This window comes from Scatophagus argus, chromosome 9 (assembly GCF_020382885.2).
Source record: "Scatophagus argus isolate fScaArg1 chromosome 9, fScaArg1.pri, whole genome shotgun sequence".
In the NCBI taxonomy this organism is placed as follows: Eukaryota; Metazoa; Chordata; class Actinopteri; family Scatophagidae; genus Scatophagus; species Scatophagus argus.
Genome location: NC_058501.1, coordinates 2,156,685 through 2,175,689, shown reverse-complemented (window position 1 = coordinate 2,175,689; position 19,005 = coordinate 2,156,685). Strand labels below are relative to the sequence as shown.

Sequence of the window (19,005 nt, the reverse complement as noted above, 5' to 3'; positions counted from 1 at the left end):
CCATTTACCTGCAAACAACCACGCCGACACTGTTACTTCTGCCAGTGAGTTTCTGTTTTTGGTTCAGTTTGGCCCGATTTTTATGAAACTTGGTAAGCAGCGTGGGCCAAGGAGGAGCTTATTAAACTTTGGAGCAGATCCAAAATAATACATCCAAGAATATTGGTTTCCCTTTCAGAACTGTATATTATAGAAGAGTGGACTATTGGGTCTTATTGAGCTCTCTGAGTGCCCTACTGATTTACATGTAATTGTGTAACCTTTGAGTAAGGAAACATAATATTAGATCATTATTGCATGACTGCACACACATGCAATAACCAGTTGTGTGTATGCTTCAAACACAGTGGGCCCAAAGAGACTACCGCAGCAAGTGTTATTTGTTGAAGGTGTTTTATCAGCACCGCTGGGCTGTGTGAAAGCATTGTCGGCAGTAACCGCCAGCTTCTCAGCTTATTAAACTTCTTTCTGGCAGCATGCTTCTCACTGGGAGGTTGGTGGGAAAATCGTAAGAAATTTCATCCATCAGATCCTCCCAGATGAAATTAATATATGTCACAGCCACTTCTTGACAACTTAATATTGAGCAAAAAAGAAGCCTCTACAGCTGAGCTGTGGCCTCGGTGGCCTCATCCTACGAGCCAGACTGGACTATTGTATCATTTGAACTGCAGAGATTAAAAAATGTTGTCAGTGGTACAGTCGAATTAAAGTTGGTTTACAAGTTTTCAAGATCCACAGAAGACTCGTATTAAGTGTCTCTCTGAGGGGGATAATGAGAAAGAAATAAGGAAAAAAGCAAGAAAAATGGTGCGTGTCTGTGTGTGTGCTGCAATAAAACGATGCAGACAGGATAACAACTGTGCTCAATAGGGAGCTCAACTCCTGTAGCAGATGGGAGCTAAACGGTAAAGTCTGAATTCACAACTCTGGTGTTCCCAATAGGCCTTCTGAGGCTGTAGTGGAAGCAGAATGAGCAGAGGGTGGTGGATGGTGGATGGGGGAAGGAAGGTGGAAGAAGGGGAGGGTTACTCTAAGGGAGATAAGGAATTCAGAGACTTCAGATAGCAGATGTTCATTCGAAAAGGTTCACAAAAATATTTACTGCAGGGGTTTCTATTCATGAAAAAGTTCAGAGAAATATTTTCAAAGGAAACAGGAGTTTTATTAAAGACACCATGTATTCTGGTGCTACAGGAACATTACTGTGTGAATTTTTAAGTTCGAGTGCAAAGGTTTCACAGTGACTTTTATCAAAACCATTAAGAAGTCTGACAGTGATGAAAAGTTAATCAGGCTAAACACGGAATATAAAATGAGAATTATTTGTTGTGATATTCAAGAAATCATGATAAATTGAAACTAGAAATTGAAACTGTCCTTCACAAGGTGAGGCCATAATACCAACAGTAGAACACTGGCCTTAGTGAGAACATAGAATCAGTTTGAAGAAAAGTGGAATTGTTCAGTGGGTAGGAAGGTCAAGGTAAAAGGCAAAATTACAGTATATAAATGCATAAATAAGTACATAAAATGTAAACATTATTTCTAGAGTGTGAAGGATGAGTTGAGAAGTTTTACAGCCTAAGGAAAGGAGCTGCTGTGTAGTCTGGTGGCACAGCAGCAAATACTTATGTATCTCTCGCCAGACACCAGAAAGGTAAATGGGCTGTGACCGGGGTAGGTATTTTCAGCGTCTTTCAGTGTGTTTTCATGAATGTAGTTTTGGTTCATCTGTTCCAAATCAAGAAGGTGATACATTGTTGCATTTTGGTTCTGGTCTGGTTCCTTTTGACACCGACTCTTTTAGAAAATGAAGTTAGACTGGAAGGGAACCCACTGACTGGACAGTTTGGTGATTGTCTTGCTGCATAATAAGCTTATCATTAAGATACAAGAACATAAGTTTAACAACCTTTTACCCATTTGGGAATGAACATGTACTGATGTGGATATGTGTTACTAGTGTTAGCAGATGACTTGTATAAACATATACAGTACATGGCTAATACAGATCAATTACAAGATGACTTCCACAACAGATTAATTATTTAGTGTAGCCTTTGTGTAACAAGTGTAACAAATCAGCTGGAGAGCATTCGTAAGTAAGCCGGAGATGGAGTTTTCAACCAAATCACAACTGCGTGTTAGCATTAGCCTATGTTGATGACCTACAGTCATTTCAGCTAAACCCACAGCGGACATCTAGACCCATTTAAAAATGAACTGACAGGTAAAGCTATCACTTACGCCTCAAACTTACCTGATGGCCGGCTTTAACCTGCTCCAAAACTTTGTTGTAACAAACCTCATCCGTGTCATGAAGCTGCTGGATCTAAACAGGACCCAAAAATCACAGTGAACAAATTAACTTTAATCACAACAATATTGTTTTAGCTAATGAAGCTAATCAGTCTTGTCAGAGCTATTGCACACTTATTGTATACACGTATCATCTTGAAGAACTTAATTACCCTTGTATCTAAAACTAAAAGTCCTGTAGGTTTATAAATTCACATCATTTTTTGTTGTTTACCTTATTTGTGGTTTTGATGCCAACAAAGGTTTGCCCAAGGGGCACTGGTCTGAAGCGACTGTCAAAGAAAAAGAGGCCAATATAGGGGTTGACATGTAAGAAGGTGGCAACATCCAGATAGTTGGGCAGGGTGGCTGACAGTCCCAGGATCCTGATCATACTCTGAGTGGACTCCACCTGAGGCAGACAACAACAACACGACATTACACCACTCTCTACCCCGTGCATTCATTCAGGCAGAAGGAAAAGTTGCAATAGCGGTGAATCTGCTCCTGAACTGAACGCAGCTTCTCTGAGAGGATTTAAGCCACGTCTATTGAAAGACCTGCATTCATTACACTGTACAGCACCATTAAGACCCAAACTGAATCAAGAAGGCAGCTACTGCTGTGGCTTTTGTAACTGTTGATGCCCATGACAATTATAAGACATTTATAACAAGATTTAATATAAAATACATGTTTTACATTTAAAACTAACATATAATATCAAATAGGTTAAGTCCTGCTGCTTTCCTCCCTCATATATTTGTACCTTTAAACATTTGACAGACAGCTTTCCAACCACCGGTTATCACTCAGCTGTGTGTGCAGACATGAGGTCATAGAAGGCTGAAGCATAAAAGCACAGATGTTACCGTGGAAAACGTATCAACAAAGGCTGAGAAAAGGCTTCAATTAAATTTTTGTGCATTTTAGAAAACATAGGCACAGAAGGTGAGTCAGTGGCTCTGGGGTCTCTGTTATAACTATCTAAGAGACACAGGAGATTATCTTGCTCACGTACTTGCTTATGTCTTTACTTTGTCTTTGAAATCTGGAAAAAAAAAATTCAATATATGTTGTGCATCAACGTGGGCGAGAGGAAAGAGAATTGGGGTGGGGTGGGGTGGCGGGGTAGCCCTATCTGTGAGCCTCCTGCTGGATGTGACAGGGAAGATTGGTAAGGCCTTTAATGTGATGCAGTACCTGTCAAACCACCCCATCAAGATAAGACCTTAGCCTATCCCTGCAAGCGGCCCGGGTCTGCACTACACATTTACTCCAACCTCGCAGAACCTCCATACTGTGGATGTGCATCTTGTTCAGCTCAAACAGGGTTACTGATCATGTTGAAGGTTTTTTTTTTTTTGTCTTTTATTTTGCCTTTTACTTTATGCAACTTTGAGCTGAACTGCTTTTCTGTAGTCGATGTTTGAATTAAGTCTTTGGCATCATAAAATTTTAATGACAGCATAAGGTAATTGTGATAAACAGCTACATTTTATAAGCACCCCAAGGAGAGTGAGTAATGAGCTGAAGAAAATAAAATTAATAGGTCACAAAATTGGGCAGTGTGGTGATCTGTGAAGTCCTCTGAGATACTGAGTACTGAGATCCATGTGGCTCACAAAGCTACAGTGAAATGCTAATGTCAAACAAAAGAAAAGGAAGAGCAGCTATCATCAGTTGATTTGCATGCACATCTGAAATACTGGACCTTTGAACCCCCTATAGCAGAACGGCTCCCAACACAATCCTGTCTCTTACCAGCAAACAAAAATTACAATATCTCAGCCTCCACAGCTTTTCCCTCCTCTTTTTGCCCAAAGCCTTAGTGAAATACTAAGCTGCCAGGGTACTTTTTAAAATCAGTTAGAACCCGACTGGATCTCTGACATCAGTATTTTACGAGAAAAAATAGCTGATCAATAGTTTTGATTTTGTTTATAATATTTGTTATCATACTTATTTATAATAAATGCTTTGTACATTGTGGTCTTGCTACTTTTACTTATGTAAGAAATGTGACCACTGCTGTTCTGATTAGCACCTAACTGTAACAAAATCTGAGTATCTGGGGACATTATACAATACGCTTTTCAATAAAATCAGGTTGCATATTTTAAAGTTGCATGCATTGAATTTTTGGCCACTTGGGTGAAGCAGAAAAAAATCAACATTGCATCTTTGTAAAGTTATGAGTAAACATGGTAGCACACAGTTGCTGATTTACACATCAAGTACACCCACAGAGCAACATAAACATTTACCTAGAGATGAAACATCAAGTTCAATATTCACCCGTTAGCTCTGTTTTGGTGTTCACCACCTCCTGAGTGAAATATCTGCCTCTTTAGCTGCTAAATAATCCACTATGGTCACCAGCTACTAACTGGGTCTGTCTCCTGTTTGGTGCCAAGCAAGTAGAGTATAGTCGGTTCGTTTGAGCTTTATCACTGAAAATAGCTGCCTAAAAATGTTTCAAACAAGCATAATGACACCTGAGCTTCTAGGCAGAAATATCATGCTAAAAGGGCCTTTGTAAAGCAAAGAGGAACTGCACAATTCTGTTTGGTCATCACTTTGAGCTTTGCACACAAACATTTAATCCAATGTTTATATGAAAAGATGATTAGTACAGCTTGAAAGAAGGGCATGACTGAAGGCTTGGCACTCACAACCTCCAGTGGGTGAGAACCTTTTGTTCAAAGAGACATTTTGGGCAAGAATGTGATTTGACAGTTTGATATCTCTGCATCTGGCCAAGCAACAACACTCAGAATCCCAATTTTTAAAGGATATTATAATCACTTTATGTGCATTAAAAGGCACGGTCAAGCATCTAATTATAATATGTAAGCTCAGGTACAGCAAAGTACTGCTTAAATATCAAACCATGAAGAAGAAGCAAAAAGAAGCCCTACAACAAAGTCACATTAAAGGCCTTTGTAATGAAGTTTACAGGGACTTTATCTTGAATGTAGAGAATAATTGGTAGCAGTACACCTGGCCAAGAAAATGTAGTCCAAACCAAAGCTCTTCCGAGCTAAACATCAAAGTGGTAACTGGCTCAGTTCAAAAACATTTGCATAAAAACGGGACAAATATCATTTAGTTTACAGGGATTTCCATATTAATGTGTCTGAAGACGTGAACTTAAGCACCTAGCGCATCAGGAGCAGCCGCCTTAATTCCTTCAGCACAATCAATTATAGCAGTCTGTCAGGTGTGGCAATAATTGGACAGAGAGATGAAGGAGGAGGGGGAGGGTCTGCCAGCCATAGTGCCGGCACTGTTCTGTTGAGCGCGGACTACGAGCTGTTTACAAGTTCTCACACAAAGACTAACAGAAACACGCTGTTTCTGTGCCAGTCACATACATGTATAATTGGCGGCATAAAGAGCAGTCCTACTCAGTGGAATAATCCTCTGTAGCCAGAAACAGCATTAAAGGTTAAAATATTCTGTATTACTTTGTAGAAGCTTGTAATTTTTATAAGAGCTATGTAGAGTTCCTTCTTCCCCAACACCTATTTTAACAGTATAACCCAAAGTGTTCAAAACACTGGCAGTACGCATTCTAGTATAAGTGGTGATATATTTTATGTGCTGAGTCAAACTAATTATGAATGGATCCTACAAAGTATCAGGAGACTGCCGTATCCCTCTGTTCCACAGAGCTCCACTGCTGTCAAAAAACATAACAATGAGATGCTCCTTCATCATTATGAACACATGTACTTTATGCTTCTGCCCCAAATACTCACCGGAGCACTAAATGTGGATTAGTCCACTACTGAAAATATCCCCCTACTTTTGTTTCTTTCTCAATAAAGACAAAGTACTGAGTTTATTTTTTATGGGATTTGTAGACAATAAGAAAAACACCAGCCTTAACCTTTAAGGTCAGCTACAAGCACGAACCAGTTTAATTCGATTCTTCACTGGCATTTGTCAGGTACAGGTGAGTGGCTAGTTAGTGGGACCTGATTAGCTCAGCTCCACTGCGTGGGGCATCCTATATTTTGTTGTGATGTGCTATAGTTGAGAATTGTTCACACAGTGTCAATCATGTCACTACAACTACTGTATTTTCCGAACTATAAGCCACTACTTTTTTCCCACGCCTTGAACTCTGCGGCCTAAACAACGATGTTGCTAATCTATGGATTTTTTTTTTTTTTTTTTTTTTACAGGCTACCGGCCTCCAGGGGGCGCTCTAAGCAGGTGGAAGAGGTGATGTGAAGAGGAAGACATACACTACCACTCATGCACACACCGTCATCATGGTGTGTTTAATGATTAAAAGCAATGGAACTGGCTGTCCAAGAAGGTAATAGAGCTGCTGCACGTAAGCTTGGTGTAAATGTGACGGCAGCGTGAAGAACTGACGCAATGGAAAAAGACGACAAAAGCTAATAAAAAGGTAATAAAAGGACACCTGCGGCTTATACTCAAATGCGACCTATACAGTGAACCCTCGCTATATCGCGCTTCACTTATCGCGGCTTCGCGTTTTTTTTTTTTTACAGTGCATTGTGCTCTGAATCCTAAATGGCTCCAGGGCTTTACTGTATAGAAGTGAAAAAGTTGATATTGTTGATATTGACAACTACCCATAACGATGTTCTTCTCTCGGGGAAAGACTCCTGCGCAGCCTTCAGTGGAAAAAGACGCTACAGAGCAGCGGAGTCAGGACGAAGAGGCACAGCTGGACGGACTGTGAAATACGCGTGTGCGAGAATAAATCCTGTTTTATATCATAGTTTTTGTAAAAAAAAAAAACGTTAATATTTGTATTTCTTAAACACATTTTAGGCCTGAAAACAAGTTTTGATGTTTTGTTTCATTCTATAGTACAATATTGCATTGTAAAATAATAGTAAAAATAAAGATATCTATTTCGCGGATTTCACTTATCGCGGGTTATTTTTGGAACGCAACCCCCGCGATAAACGAGGGTTCACTGTATATGTTTTTTTTTGTTTTTTTTTTTTTCTGAATTTGGTGGGTTCCGCTTATACTCACTGCATTCTATAGTCTGGAAAATACGGTACTAGGACCAACATCGACAAGAAAGAAGGACTCTCATCTGTAATGAACTGGTGCAAGTTACGCTCCTTAACGGTTCGGTTACATACTACGTTACTTTAATTATGATCTGAAAGTGTGGTGTGAAACAAGATTTCTAGTCTGTCCAGCCGCTCTGCATAGACAAGTACATGCTTCAGTTATTCACAAATTTGAGTTATTTTTTATCCTTTTTTTACTGCCAATATAATGGTATGGACAGCGAAAAAAACTTTTCCAGTAAGAACTGTTTCCAACAAAGCTCAATGCTTACATTTCCAAAATAAATGAAAAGGAAGCTTTGTTTGTTTTTTTTTTTGTTTTGTTTATTTTTATTTTTTCTGCTGTACTGAAAAAGTACCAAACCATGACCCTAAAACTGAAGTACATGCCGAATGGTGAATTTTGAGTACTATTACATCACCACTGGTTTTACAATGAAAATTCTCTTGAAGGAAATTGCTGTTAATTAGTGCTAAATTACATAGTTCTTTGCAGAAGACTTGACAAGAAATTATCATAATCGTATCTGCCCCCAAGATTCACCCTGCGACCTCTTGGCTGGTTCTCAACTGAACCACCATTGGGAACTGTTCCTCTTTACTTCACTTACATTTCTTTCACATGTACAACTTACACCCTTGCTTTTAACTTTCTTTCTTTGTTTCTTTCTTTCCCATTTCAGCTCTTTCATTCTTTAGTGCTCTTTTATCCCATTTTACGCTCATTCTTTCTTTCCCCTTCTGCCCTCCCTCCCTTTCCGTCTTTCTCTCCTCCTCATACCTCTGCAGTGTTCGCTGTCATCACACATTAATGCCAAAGATCAGGGCCGCAGAGGGAGGTAAAGTGTAAATCTACCTGCATTCATTGCCGAGCTGAGAGAAAGACTGTTTAACATCCCACATGGACAACTTGGACATACCCTTAAATGACATTAAGGAAAAACAATTTGCACAGACCAGTGAAGATGACGGCCTGAATACTCTGAGTGGTGGTGTATGCCTAATGTTATGGCACAGACTATTTCAGGTTCACAGGAGGTAAATCAGGTGTGCAGCGGAAGAAATAGACACTACAAGCGTTAAGAATAGGCGTGACTCTTTTCAGTTTCAGCCAATGATCTTCGAGAGTAGCCAGTATGAGAATCAGTCATTGAAAGGGCAACTAAAGAACAGCCTGAGAAAATAGCCCTGATGACATCACTGCGTCAGCCGGACAGCCGGAGCGGTCTGCTGGCAAACAGACAGACAGTCAAAAGGCTTCACGCTTGTGCACTGCAGCGCAACCTCTAGAGGTACACAAAGCACCTAGTCAGCCCTTCTTCAGTATTATCAGTTAAACCTGCACATAAATGGGCTGTGAACCAAGTAAACAGCGGCCACATGTACGGACCGGTTTTCAATTACCTTGCAGTTAACCCTGCCAAGAGGTCTTCGTCGCTGCACAGCACAGCAGCTCATCCCTGCATCCCTGCCCCTCAGTTTCAATCTGCAGCTGCGACCCGTGTATGATCAACGTTTCCCCTTATGATGAGTGCTCCAGTTGGTCTGTCATGCTTCAGTCATACAGGAGTGGGACATTTCTTAACTCTAATTTTTATACACCCATAGGCATATGCCAATCAAAGGCACATTCATAGACTTTTTGAAATGTATTTCTTCTCTTCTCTCCTTTATTTTCCTTTTCTGCTATACATGGTGCAATCATTTTATTTCCCTGCCCAGTTTCTTTTTATTTTATCTTTAATAGATAAAGGGTTTGGAAGTTCTTCAATATAACTGCTGAATCCTTCTTTACTACCTTTATGACACTTGATGATGATGATGATGATGCTGGTTTCAGGTCGAGTGATGTGTTATGATCTTTAACAGCTGCTATACATATATATCTATATATACATAATTGTACATAGCAGTCATACATAGAGATGGCTGTTCTTGCCTTGATGTTAATGCGAAAGACATTTTGAAGAAGCTGCCAGCCTTGTCTGCACCATTCTTTTCATTGTTGTGTCATTGTTGAGTGGTGAAGCAAAGCTGCTCTGTATATGATCTGACTCAAAGAGTATGTAGGCACATTTATGTGTTTCTGCATACACAGAACTGTAATCCTAATCCCACACAGACAACACTGCATATTCCTTTGTCTTAAAAGCAACAAATAACAGCTTTGGGTGCAGAGTGAGTCACATCAATGAGTGCCAAGGACAGGCAAAACATAGGCAAGACATATGAGCCTTCTCTATATGATGTTTTATAATGATATGATGTTAGACTGATTCTATGAATTCAGACGGGCATATCTGAATTCATAGAATCACTGTAATATCTGCAACGTCCTGACTGATTTCTGCCTGATTTCTGACACCTGTCAGTCATTAGCAGGGGAAATCAGCTTCAGAGGCGTGATCATTTTGTCTTGCAGAAGCCAAAGAGGGTAGGACTCACGATTTTAGATGAGTGTGTGCTGTTGTTACTTTACAAGTCAACTATGTGTTCTACAGACACATATTAAAAAAAAAAAAAAAAAAAGACAGCTTGGCAATACTAACTCAACTGACATATCAACACATAAACATGTCAATTATCCAATGAGAAAGGCAGAGTACATGACTAGCTTCTGAAGGACATTCACTCGTAGAAATTGCAAAATAAAAGAATAAAAAATACAGTAAAACAGAACAGTAAAAGTTCCCACAAAATGGAAAAGTAACTATAGGCTTAAGATATCAGCGAATATTAAATACTTAAAATACAAGGAAAAAGATGCAAAAACTTTTTTAATGAAATTTTAATTCCTCTCAGATGTAACCTTCCAAAAAGCCGCTTTTTGTTCCTGAAAGAAAATAACCTGATAAATGACAATAACAAATGCATATCTGAATGCTTGGTCTCCTCAAAGTCCTATAATCTTACCTCTAATACTCTTTCCAATTGTTCATTCATTTTGTTTGCTTGTTTTGAATGAGCAGCTGATCTTCCAGATCACTTTTTTATTCAAGGGATGATTGGATTTCTCATATCTGGGTTATGTATATTTGTTTGTTTGTTTGTTCAGGTGTGTCCCTGGTGAATACTTTCAATACTCATGGTATAGGAGGTACTGTGTTCAAGTTCACAACTGCTACTTGACTGAGGCTTTTTTCACACGCAGGTGAACGCAAACCGTTTTCACGTGTGTTTGAGCTGTAAGCTTTACGTACAGATGGATTTCTTTCATTTCCAAGCATTCTGATACAGTAACTCTAACTGCCAATGTGGGGCGAGCAAACTTATCATAGGGATACTGAATGAACACCTCTGAAAGCACACATGCAAACTAAAAGCAAAATGTAAAAACACTTCACTGAAGGTAAATGTCTTGAATATAAAATAAAAGTACAGAAGAATTAGCAGCAAAATGCAACTCATGCATGAGCAGTAAAACTACTTGCTCTGCAGAAAAACGTCCCACCTGAGGGACGTACTGTATTATTACGACTGAAACATGACAAGCACATACAAGCCACCAAAGCTGAGAACCACTACTCTAAAGAATTATTTTACAAACTCACCACAAGTTTTACACGCGAAACCTTAAAATGAGAAGCAATATGTACCAACATCTAAGAGCTGAGCACTGGGGTAAAAATTCGATTTTTATGTTTCTCTCAGAGAAGTGGTGACGTAGAAGTAGAAGATAACACAAAATGGAAGTGCAGTGCTTGAGTACAAAGACATCATCAACCTATTTCCACGAGGTGTTGATATGAGGATATGTTATTGGGAATGAGCTCACTAATGCACATCATTTCCAGTACAAAACAACAAAACCTGTTAGCATATTTTTTTCATAATTTTCTCAAAAATGGACGGTGCGCCTTATGTATTGATTCTGGTCGTGCTCACTGACCTCGAACTGATTTTATGTGGTGCACGGCGCTCAAAAATCTGCCAAAAGGTTTCAGTACGACTTTGGTAAGCTACAAAGTCGCACCGTTTGATGGAATGTCGGAACATTACGGCTACCGTAGTCAGGAGCCTCGCAGAGTAATACGTACTGCGTGTCAACATAATATTACCCCAAAATGGCCATGCTTACGAAGCGGATTTCAAACTCAAGGCTATCAGTCACGTAGTAGAACATGGGAATAGAGCAGCTGCGAGAGAACTAATGAACTGAAAAAGTGAGTACATTGTTTTATATTTTATGTGTTACAACTGACAACAGTGTTGAGAGTTATTGTGGATGAGTTCAATAGAGTTTGACTTATTCGCTTAATGCGCCTTATAGTCCGCAAATAACATATATGTCCTTAGTTTAACTGATTGCTCATCTCAACTGCCTCTTTACACGTGCTGCGTCTCCCTCTCTGGCTCTCCTCTCCCTGTGTGGATGGCGTGGCAGTCCTGAGTAGGGTGTTTAACAGGCTAAAGAGAGGAGCTGTGGACATCGTGGTTAAATGATCGGCGCATGACGTTCCCTACTGCAGCAGGGAGACGATGAGACGAGGTGCCGTACCGTCTCTCCCTCTCTCTTTTCTCTGTTCGCTTGTGGTTTTGAAATGTTGTTTCTCACGCCTTAAGTGAGTGGAAAGAGCAACTTTGCAGAAATATACCAGGTGGGAAAAAAAATAAGTGTCCAAATGCGGGAGATTCTGCGTAGCGATGAGTGAATTTTCTACCAGCCAACGTGGTGGGTAAATAAAGGATGGTGAAATAGAGTAATCTGAGTGTGACAGACTACAGCACAGATTAATCAGGCGCTTTAATGAGGAGCACAATTGGCTGACCCTAGGGGCTAATCGATGGGCAATGCCTCTCCTTTGTGTCAGCATTAACGACTTCGATGAGAGGAGAAAGCTGAGTTTTCCTTCTGGATGTGAAGAAGAGGAAGAAAAAAAAAAAACACGAAGCAAATAATTTTAACACAAGACTCTTATCATAAAGTGTCTCACTCAAGGTTTAGTTCCATCTACATCAGCTCCGGAGTGAAGGCACTAATCAGTCTGAGGACCGCTGGAGGCTGAGCATACAATTTAGGAACAGCCACACAATCATGTGGGCAGTTCTGTCTGTAACATAACTTACGATAGACCAGTTATCAGCCTGGCCAATTACTGGATCCAATATTCAGCATTTTTCTGATTATTTGATAGTGCTTTCTTCTTTTCTGTCTGATTTGCCAATAAAATAAATCAATTTAAAATCATCCTTTATAATATAAGTAATATATAATAATTTTCATATTTTGTATTAATATTATGAACCTGTAGAGTAAGTAGTAACTAAAGTTATCAAATAACACTAGTGGGGGAAAAAAGGAAACAAAAAGAAAAAAGAAAACAACATTTGCCTCCAAAATGTTTTGGATGTATAAAGTGGCAGAAAACAAAATACTCAGGTGAAGTACAGGAAGCTGAAAAAGTATGGGTCTGATGTATAGACAACTATGTTTGAGACTGAAGAAATGTATTATTTTAAGGAATATTCTTTATGGGACACTTGTGTCCAATGGCTGTAGTTGTAATTGCCATGGACAGAATGTTCAAAGCAGACCTCACAAAGGCACTGAAGGTAGAAAAGACTGTGAAATAACATTTCTTTATGCTTTCTATATACTGTATTTGGAGCTTTCTCTCAAACAGAATGATTTTACATTAATTTAAATTAACTTGTCAGAGTGCCAACGAAGTAAGGCAGCTTTATGTTTATACACAGCATCTTCTAAATATTTCTGAAGGTGCTGCAACTACTGGATTTTTGGCAAGTACAAAACACTCATCTAGAGCTTGTTAAAGAAAAATCAATAACAATGGCAAGCTTTATCTGATTTATTTTTTTTTTCCTTAGCTAGAGAATGTTCAATCATTTAAAAGACGTTTACAATCTAAACTGACAATCTGTCTGATTGTCAGTCTGAGTCAAAACAATTTCAAAAGAGGACGGTGTAAGCTGAGGGGAGAGACATGAACAGTTCAAACATTCTGTTGGGAGAGGGAAAAGGACTAACCTGTCTGAGGGTCCTGGCCACCAGGCTCTCCAGCACTGGTCCTCTGTCTTCATGGAGAAGGTGAACTTCATCCAAGATCAGGAGACGCACAATCTGGGACAGAGCCACGTCTCCCACACTCTTCCTGGTCACAACGTCCCACTTCTCTGGAGTCGTCACCAACATCTTCAAAGCAACATTTAGAACACCAATTCAGTACAACTCGATACAGAACGTTTGTGATCACAACAACAACAACAACAAAAGGTATAGAAGAAATGTTCGTGGGCATTATGATGAAAAGACACTTTAAGAAATGTCTGGTGTTCCTTAATATACAGCTCCCCTATGCCTGATTAATCAGTATTTCCCAGTAGTACATTTGTCATTAAAAAGGCACTGAAATTGAGGTAATTTGTTGTGGAACGCTAACGTTGATGTGTTTCTTACCATTTATTATGATGGCACAACCATATCAGCATGTATGTGGCAAACAAATAAACAATGATCAAGTTTATCTTAAAAAAAAAAAAAAAAAAGCACAACCAACCATAAAAACCCACTGCTCAGAGCGCCCTCTAGTGGGCCATGAAAGCAGTACAACAGTCAAGTGATGAGATTTAAATTCATTTTGCGAGCGCTGATTTACAAAGTTAGTTCAGGTTCATATAGCATAACTAAAAACACATAAATAAAAAAACAGTAAATTAAATTGCATAAGGTCAGTGACTAATCAGGTTTGAGTACTACCACGCTAATCACCACAGATCGTCAGGTAGTCGAGAGACTAACACGTTTCTGTTAGCCAGCTAACGTTTCCTCGGATGCAGGGACACAAAATGGAATTTTCTGAAGTGACCACAAAATCAAAGGAACAAAGTGAATGTAACTTTGACTGCTGTGTATCAGCCTCTCACCCAGCCCATAACAACTTCAGCTCATTATTTCCTAGAAGCAAGCATCTAACAATAATAATAATAACACAGCTGACGGTGACACAACACATATTGCTAGCCCACTTGATTTTTCTTCTTTTTATGGCTTTTTGTGTGTGTGGCGGTGGTCTTAGGATTTTTTTTTCTTTTCTGTCTCTTGGTACTTTATGGAAGTCCAACATAAATACCCAATCAACACCCAATTCAATTGTTGAAAAGTACATCAGGACCAGTAACACTATTCTTTGCCAGGACTTCATGTATATCCAATTCTATATGAATTCATCAAAAACATTGAGGTTATTTTAGAAGTTACTGCTGAGGTAAATTTTCTCCACAATTTCCTGCTCATTTAACTGAATGACACACAGTGTAAAACCCAGAGAAACACTACTGAAATCCCTCCAGAATACTATGTCAGATTCATGGCTCATCAGTGCCCAATTGCCTGTATCTCCGCAACTCATTACAATGCAGATAGAAGCACCTTAATCATAACACCATAATACAACAGATGTATAACATTACTCACAGCTTCTGCTCTAAGTTGCATTAGTCCTGCAGACCCACAGTGTTACAGTGAGTAAATGGTGTCTTATGCCATATGATCAACATTCCGCTCTATATTTATTTTGGAATTCTTCTTAGTCTTATTATATTCCACAGCATCATCACATCCCACCTGTATCCAATGTCAACAGACATAGACTTCATGTGTTGCTTCATGCTTGGAATTCCAGTGCAATTGTTCTCTAGTTTCAAGAAAAACACTACAATGGATAATTAATGGTCTGTGAACTGTTTCGCAACCTGTCCGTGGGTGTGCAAATTCCTATTAAACTCTTTCTGTAAAAGCAGTTCATTAAATCCTCTCTAGTTTGCATTTAAATCAATCTATCCAGCCATTAGAGGCTGGCGCGCTCACAGAAAAGGAAGCGTCTGCTACTAATTGGAGCTACTGGTTAATCTAAATGGAGGCTCTGGCAAATGGAGCACAGGCTAAAGGGCTTTCTTAATTATCTCGCAAATACACACAAGGAGCTGCAGAGAAAACATAACAATGTTTGGCTGAATGTTTTATTTAGCCTGTTTATCCATAGATCGCAGCAAGACTGAAATCAATCACCTAAATCCACTGAGTCTTAGCATTCCACAAAAGATTCAGAAATATTTCATAAAGATGACAATTTATTCCATAAACTGGCTCAAAAACCTGATTTAAAAAAACCTTAATAGCCTGTAAGAATTGCTTTCTTTGTGAATTCATTGCTAAACTGAAGAGCACCAGGCAGAATAAAATGTGGATATAATTCAATAAACGAGAGTGCATGAAGTTTTGGTTAAATCATGTTGGTGGTTACTTTTTATTTATTTTTTTTTTAGAACGCATGCCAAAAGTTTTTTGGATTGATTTCCTACTACACAAACTGCTCACTTCAGTGAGTGATAAAAATCAGCCTCTAGAGAAAAACTGATATAGATGTACCATCACATCCAAGTCTCTTTTTTGGTTTAATTTAAAAATGTACTAACAGTGGGCAGTGGTGCAGTGGTTAGCACTGTCGCCTCATAGCAAGAGGGTTCCAGGTTCGAATCCCGGTCTGGGTCCTTCTATGTGGAGTTTGCATGTTCTCCCTGTGCCTGCGTGGGTTTTCTCCAGGTACTCCGGCTTCCTCCCACAATACCAAAAACATGCACATTAGGTTAATTGGCTACTCTAAATTGCCCCTAGGTGTGAGTGTGAGAGTGTGTGGTTGTCTCTCTTTGTGTGTTGGCCCTGCGATTGACTGGCGACCAGTCCAGGGTGTACCCCGCCTCTCGCCCGTAGTCAGCTGGGATAGGCTCCAGCTCCCCCGCGACCCTGACGGATAAGCGGTATAGAAAATGGATGGATGGATGTACTAACAGTGTTTCTGCAGCTACAAGCAGATGCCACCACTCCATTCAAGGACCAAACATACCAGTGTCAACAGTGACAACAGCATATCTCAAGGAAATTCAATCGAATGTAACTGGACTTAGTTATTTGTCTTTGAAGACGTTTCACCTCTCATCCAAGAGGCTTCATCAGAGCTAGTTCCAGCCTAGTCAAGCGAGCATGAACTGATGAAGCCTCTTGGATGAGAGGTGAAACGTCTTCAAAGACAAATAACTAAGTCCAGTTACATTCGATTGAATTTCCTTGAGATAAGCATGACCTGGATGAATGAGAATATTCACAGGCTTAGTGACAACAGCAGTATATGTTGCAGCTTATGCCTTGCCTTTTCAAACGCTGGAAGTGAAATTGTCCTTGAACATCCAACAGTGAATTTTCAGAACCTGTCCCTGCTTGCGATCACATTAACCACACATCACATTACCATGCATCACCTCTGAGAACTCAAAAGTCACCCAGCTGTGTGATCTGGGTTAGCTGAGAAAGGTTCTTTATGCAACTTAATGCAAATATCCTCTGATAATCACATTTGCATTGACTCAATTGTGAAACGGAAGCACGGCGGTGTTTGAAATGAGAAGCTGATGGTTGCAGTCAACAGGTTCTTGGCCTGATTCTTTTTTCATATTTTCATATATTATTATGCTCATTAAAAATGAAAAAGAAAAAATAAGCAAATAAAAGATAAAGTATGTAAGAAAAACAAACTCTGAGATGAGAGGTCATAAAACTACAAGAAAAGACTTGGAAAGTAGAGTTTTCTGTCAAAGAAACACATCAGATTCACTTTGCAAGGTTGGATGGAAAGATGTCATCACATGCCAGATGCCCCTGCTTGTCCTGTATTATGCCTGCGGCAGATGACCTAATCAAATTATGCCTGTAGAGGTCTGGACTTTGAGATTCTTTGAGTTTCTAGACTTTATAGTTATATAGTGAGTGATCAATGGGTACTTTACCATGCTCTTAACCTCTGAGGAAAATAGAAAAGATTGAGTGTCATGTTCTGTAGCCGCTAGCGTAGGCTAAGTTCTGGACCGCTGAACATCTCAACCCAGGGTCCGGGCTATTTCCCATGTTTCATAGCTTGTCGGAAAGCTTTAGCCCTAAATGTCCTATTCCTGAACTATTTAACCAGATTTAGCTCTGTTGGACATAACCTGGTTCTTAGGAGGTGTGATACTGATAATGGTAAATGGTTAATTTCAACCTAGTAGATATTTTCTAAACTGAGAGTCAGATTGGTTAAAATTATTATCTCATCTAAATCTCATTCAAGCACCGGAAAGACAGAACCCGCGCTAGGGGAACTCGGTACAAGCGTTAGTTTCTCCCTTTTCAAACTTATGGATAGCCGGTGGTAGCAAACTGTCAATCACAACGTAGCTTCACGATAAAGTATACACTGCTTTATAATCTATTTTACTTAAAATGGAAACATAATTTACTAAAGCTACTAGACATTAAGCGGGCTGTATTGGAGATTTTGCTAAGATTTGCTAACTAAAAATTTAAATGCATTTTAACGTGAGTGGAATCACCCCCTAATGGCCATAAGAAAGAATGCAGATTTAAGGTATTTCCGCACTGGCTACACTTTTCAGACCCAAATACCTCCTAGGGTCACACAGTTACTGTGGCACGCCTGAAATGCTCACTGTGATGCTGTCAGGTCTGTGAGACCACCAGGCCACAAAGAGATCAAATGTGCTCTTTGACAGGACTTCAGACCTGAGTTGTTCCCTGTATTCTCCTGTTGATTTGTGGCTCACTGTAAACCACACCAAAAACAAAACAAAACAAAACATATCTCAAAAAATAAGTGCCTTCAAATAAACATTTGTGGTATATACTTCACAATACTTTAAATTGTAGACTCTATAAAAGTACAGAGAAACTCAAAGAGAAAGTGGGCATGAGGTTTGCGAGCCTTCATAGGCAGGTAGGCGTGGGCCTTTGGATTGAACCTGACCAATAAAAACTCAGTTAAAGACAATTTTAAAAGTAAACTAATGCCTCTACAGTAACATTATAAATAATAAATATTTACATGTCAATTAATTTGTTAATCTTTCACAAACAACAAATGGCTTCTTATCAAATTTATTTTTTCAAAGGCTAGATTACTGAACACAGCACTGGACTCAGGCAGGAACTGCACGGATGATTTATTATCAGGCTTCACAGTATTTTGATGTGGAAGACATAGAAAGTTATGTCAGACATTTTTTACATTACTGCCACTGCCTGGCAGGTATGTAGATGAATGTCTGCTTTCTCCCTTGTTAATTCTTCAACTGAGACCTGCTCAGCATATGGGAGACACCACTGACATTTCCTGCAGCCTCTACCGGAAAGCTTGTTACATTATGATTAGTCAGATATCTTATGGAGATGGATTTTAACGCTTGGCATTTATCAAGGCAGATTCATTTTCACATATGTGCACATGCACATTTACACAAGTTTCAGATTTTTCATATTCATGATTTTTCATATTTGGCAGGAATACACTTCACACTACTTCTGAAGTAAATTTGTTTCATGCAAGTAGAAAAGTTCCAAAGGTGATATTAGCAGACAGAATGTCAATTAGCAGGGTGTATTTGTACCCAGCAAATGTCACATGTTTGCTATCTTTTTTTCTTTAAAATTACACATTACAAATTAGTTAGTTGTTCTCTTATTATCAATAACTGGTGTGTACAATTTACCAAATTTATGCTCTAGAAACATTTTGTGCACAATAATTAGTGAGTCATGCCCTCTTCTTAACTTGTGTGCATGAATTAT

At 39.2% G+C, this 19,005-nt stretch overlaps 1 protein-coding gene across 1 annotated transcript in view; it reads right to left on the bottom strand.

The window, feature by feature from the left end:
* ascc3 (activating signal cointegrator 1 complex subunit 3) overlaps nt 1-19,005 on the bottom strand; it is a 136,195-nt gene that overhangs the window by 58,522 nt on the left and 58,668 nt on the right. Inside the window, exons 11-13 of the mRNA XM_046400567.1 lie at nt 13,360-13,524; nt 2,537-2,713; nt 2,264-2,335 (exon numbers count right to left, since the gene is read on the bottom strand). Of these exons, the coding sequence (XP_046256523.1) occupies nt 2,264-2,335; nt 2,537-2,713; nt 13,360-13,524 (414 nt within the window). The remainder of the gene's footprint in view (nt 1-2,263; nt 2,336-2,536; nt 2,714-13,359; nt 13,525-19,005) is intronic.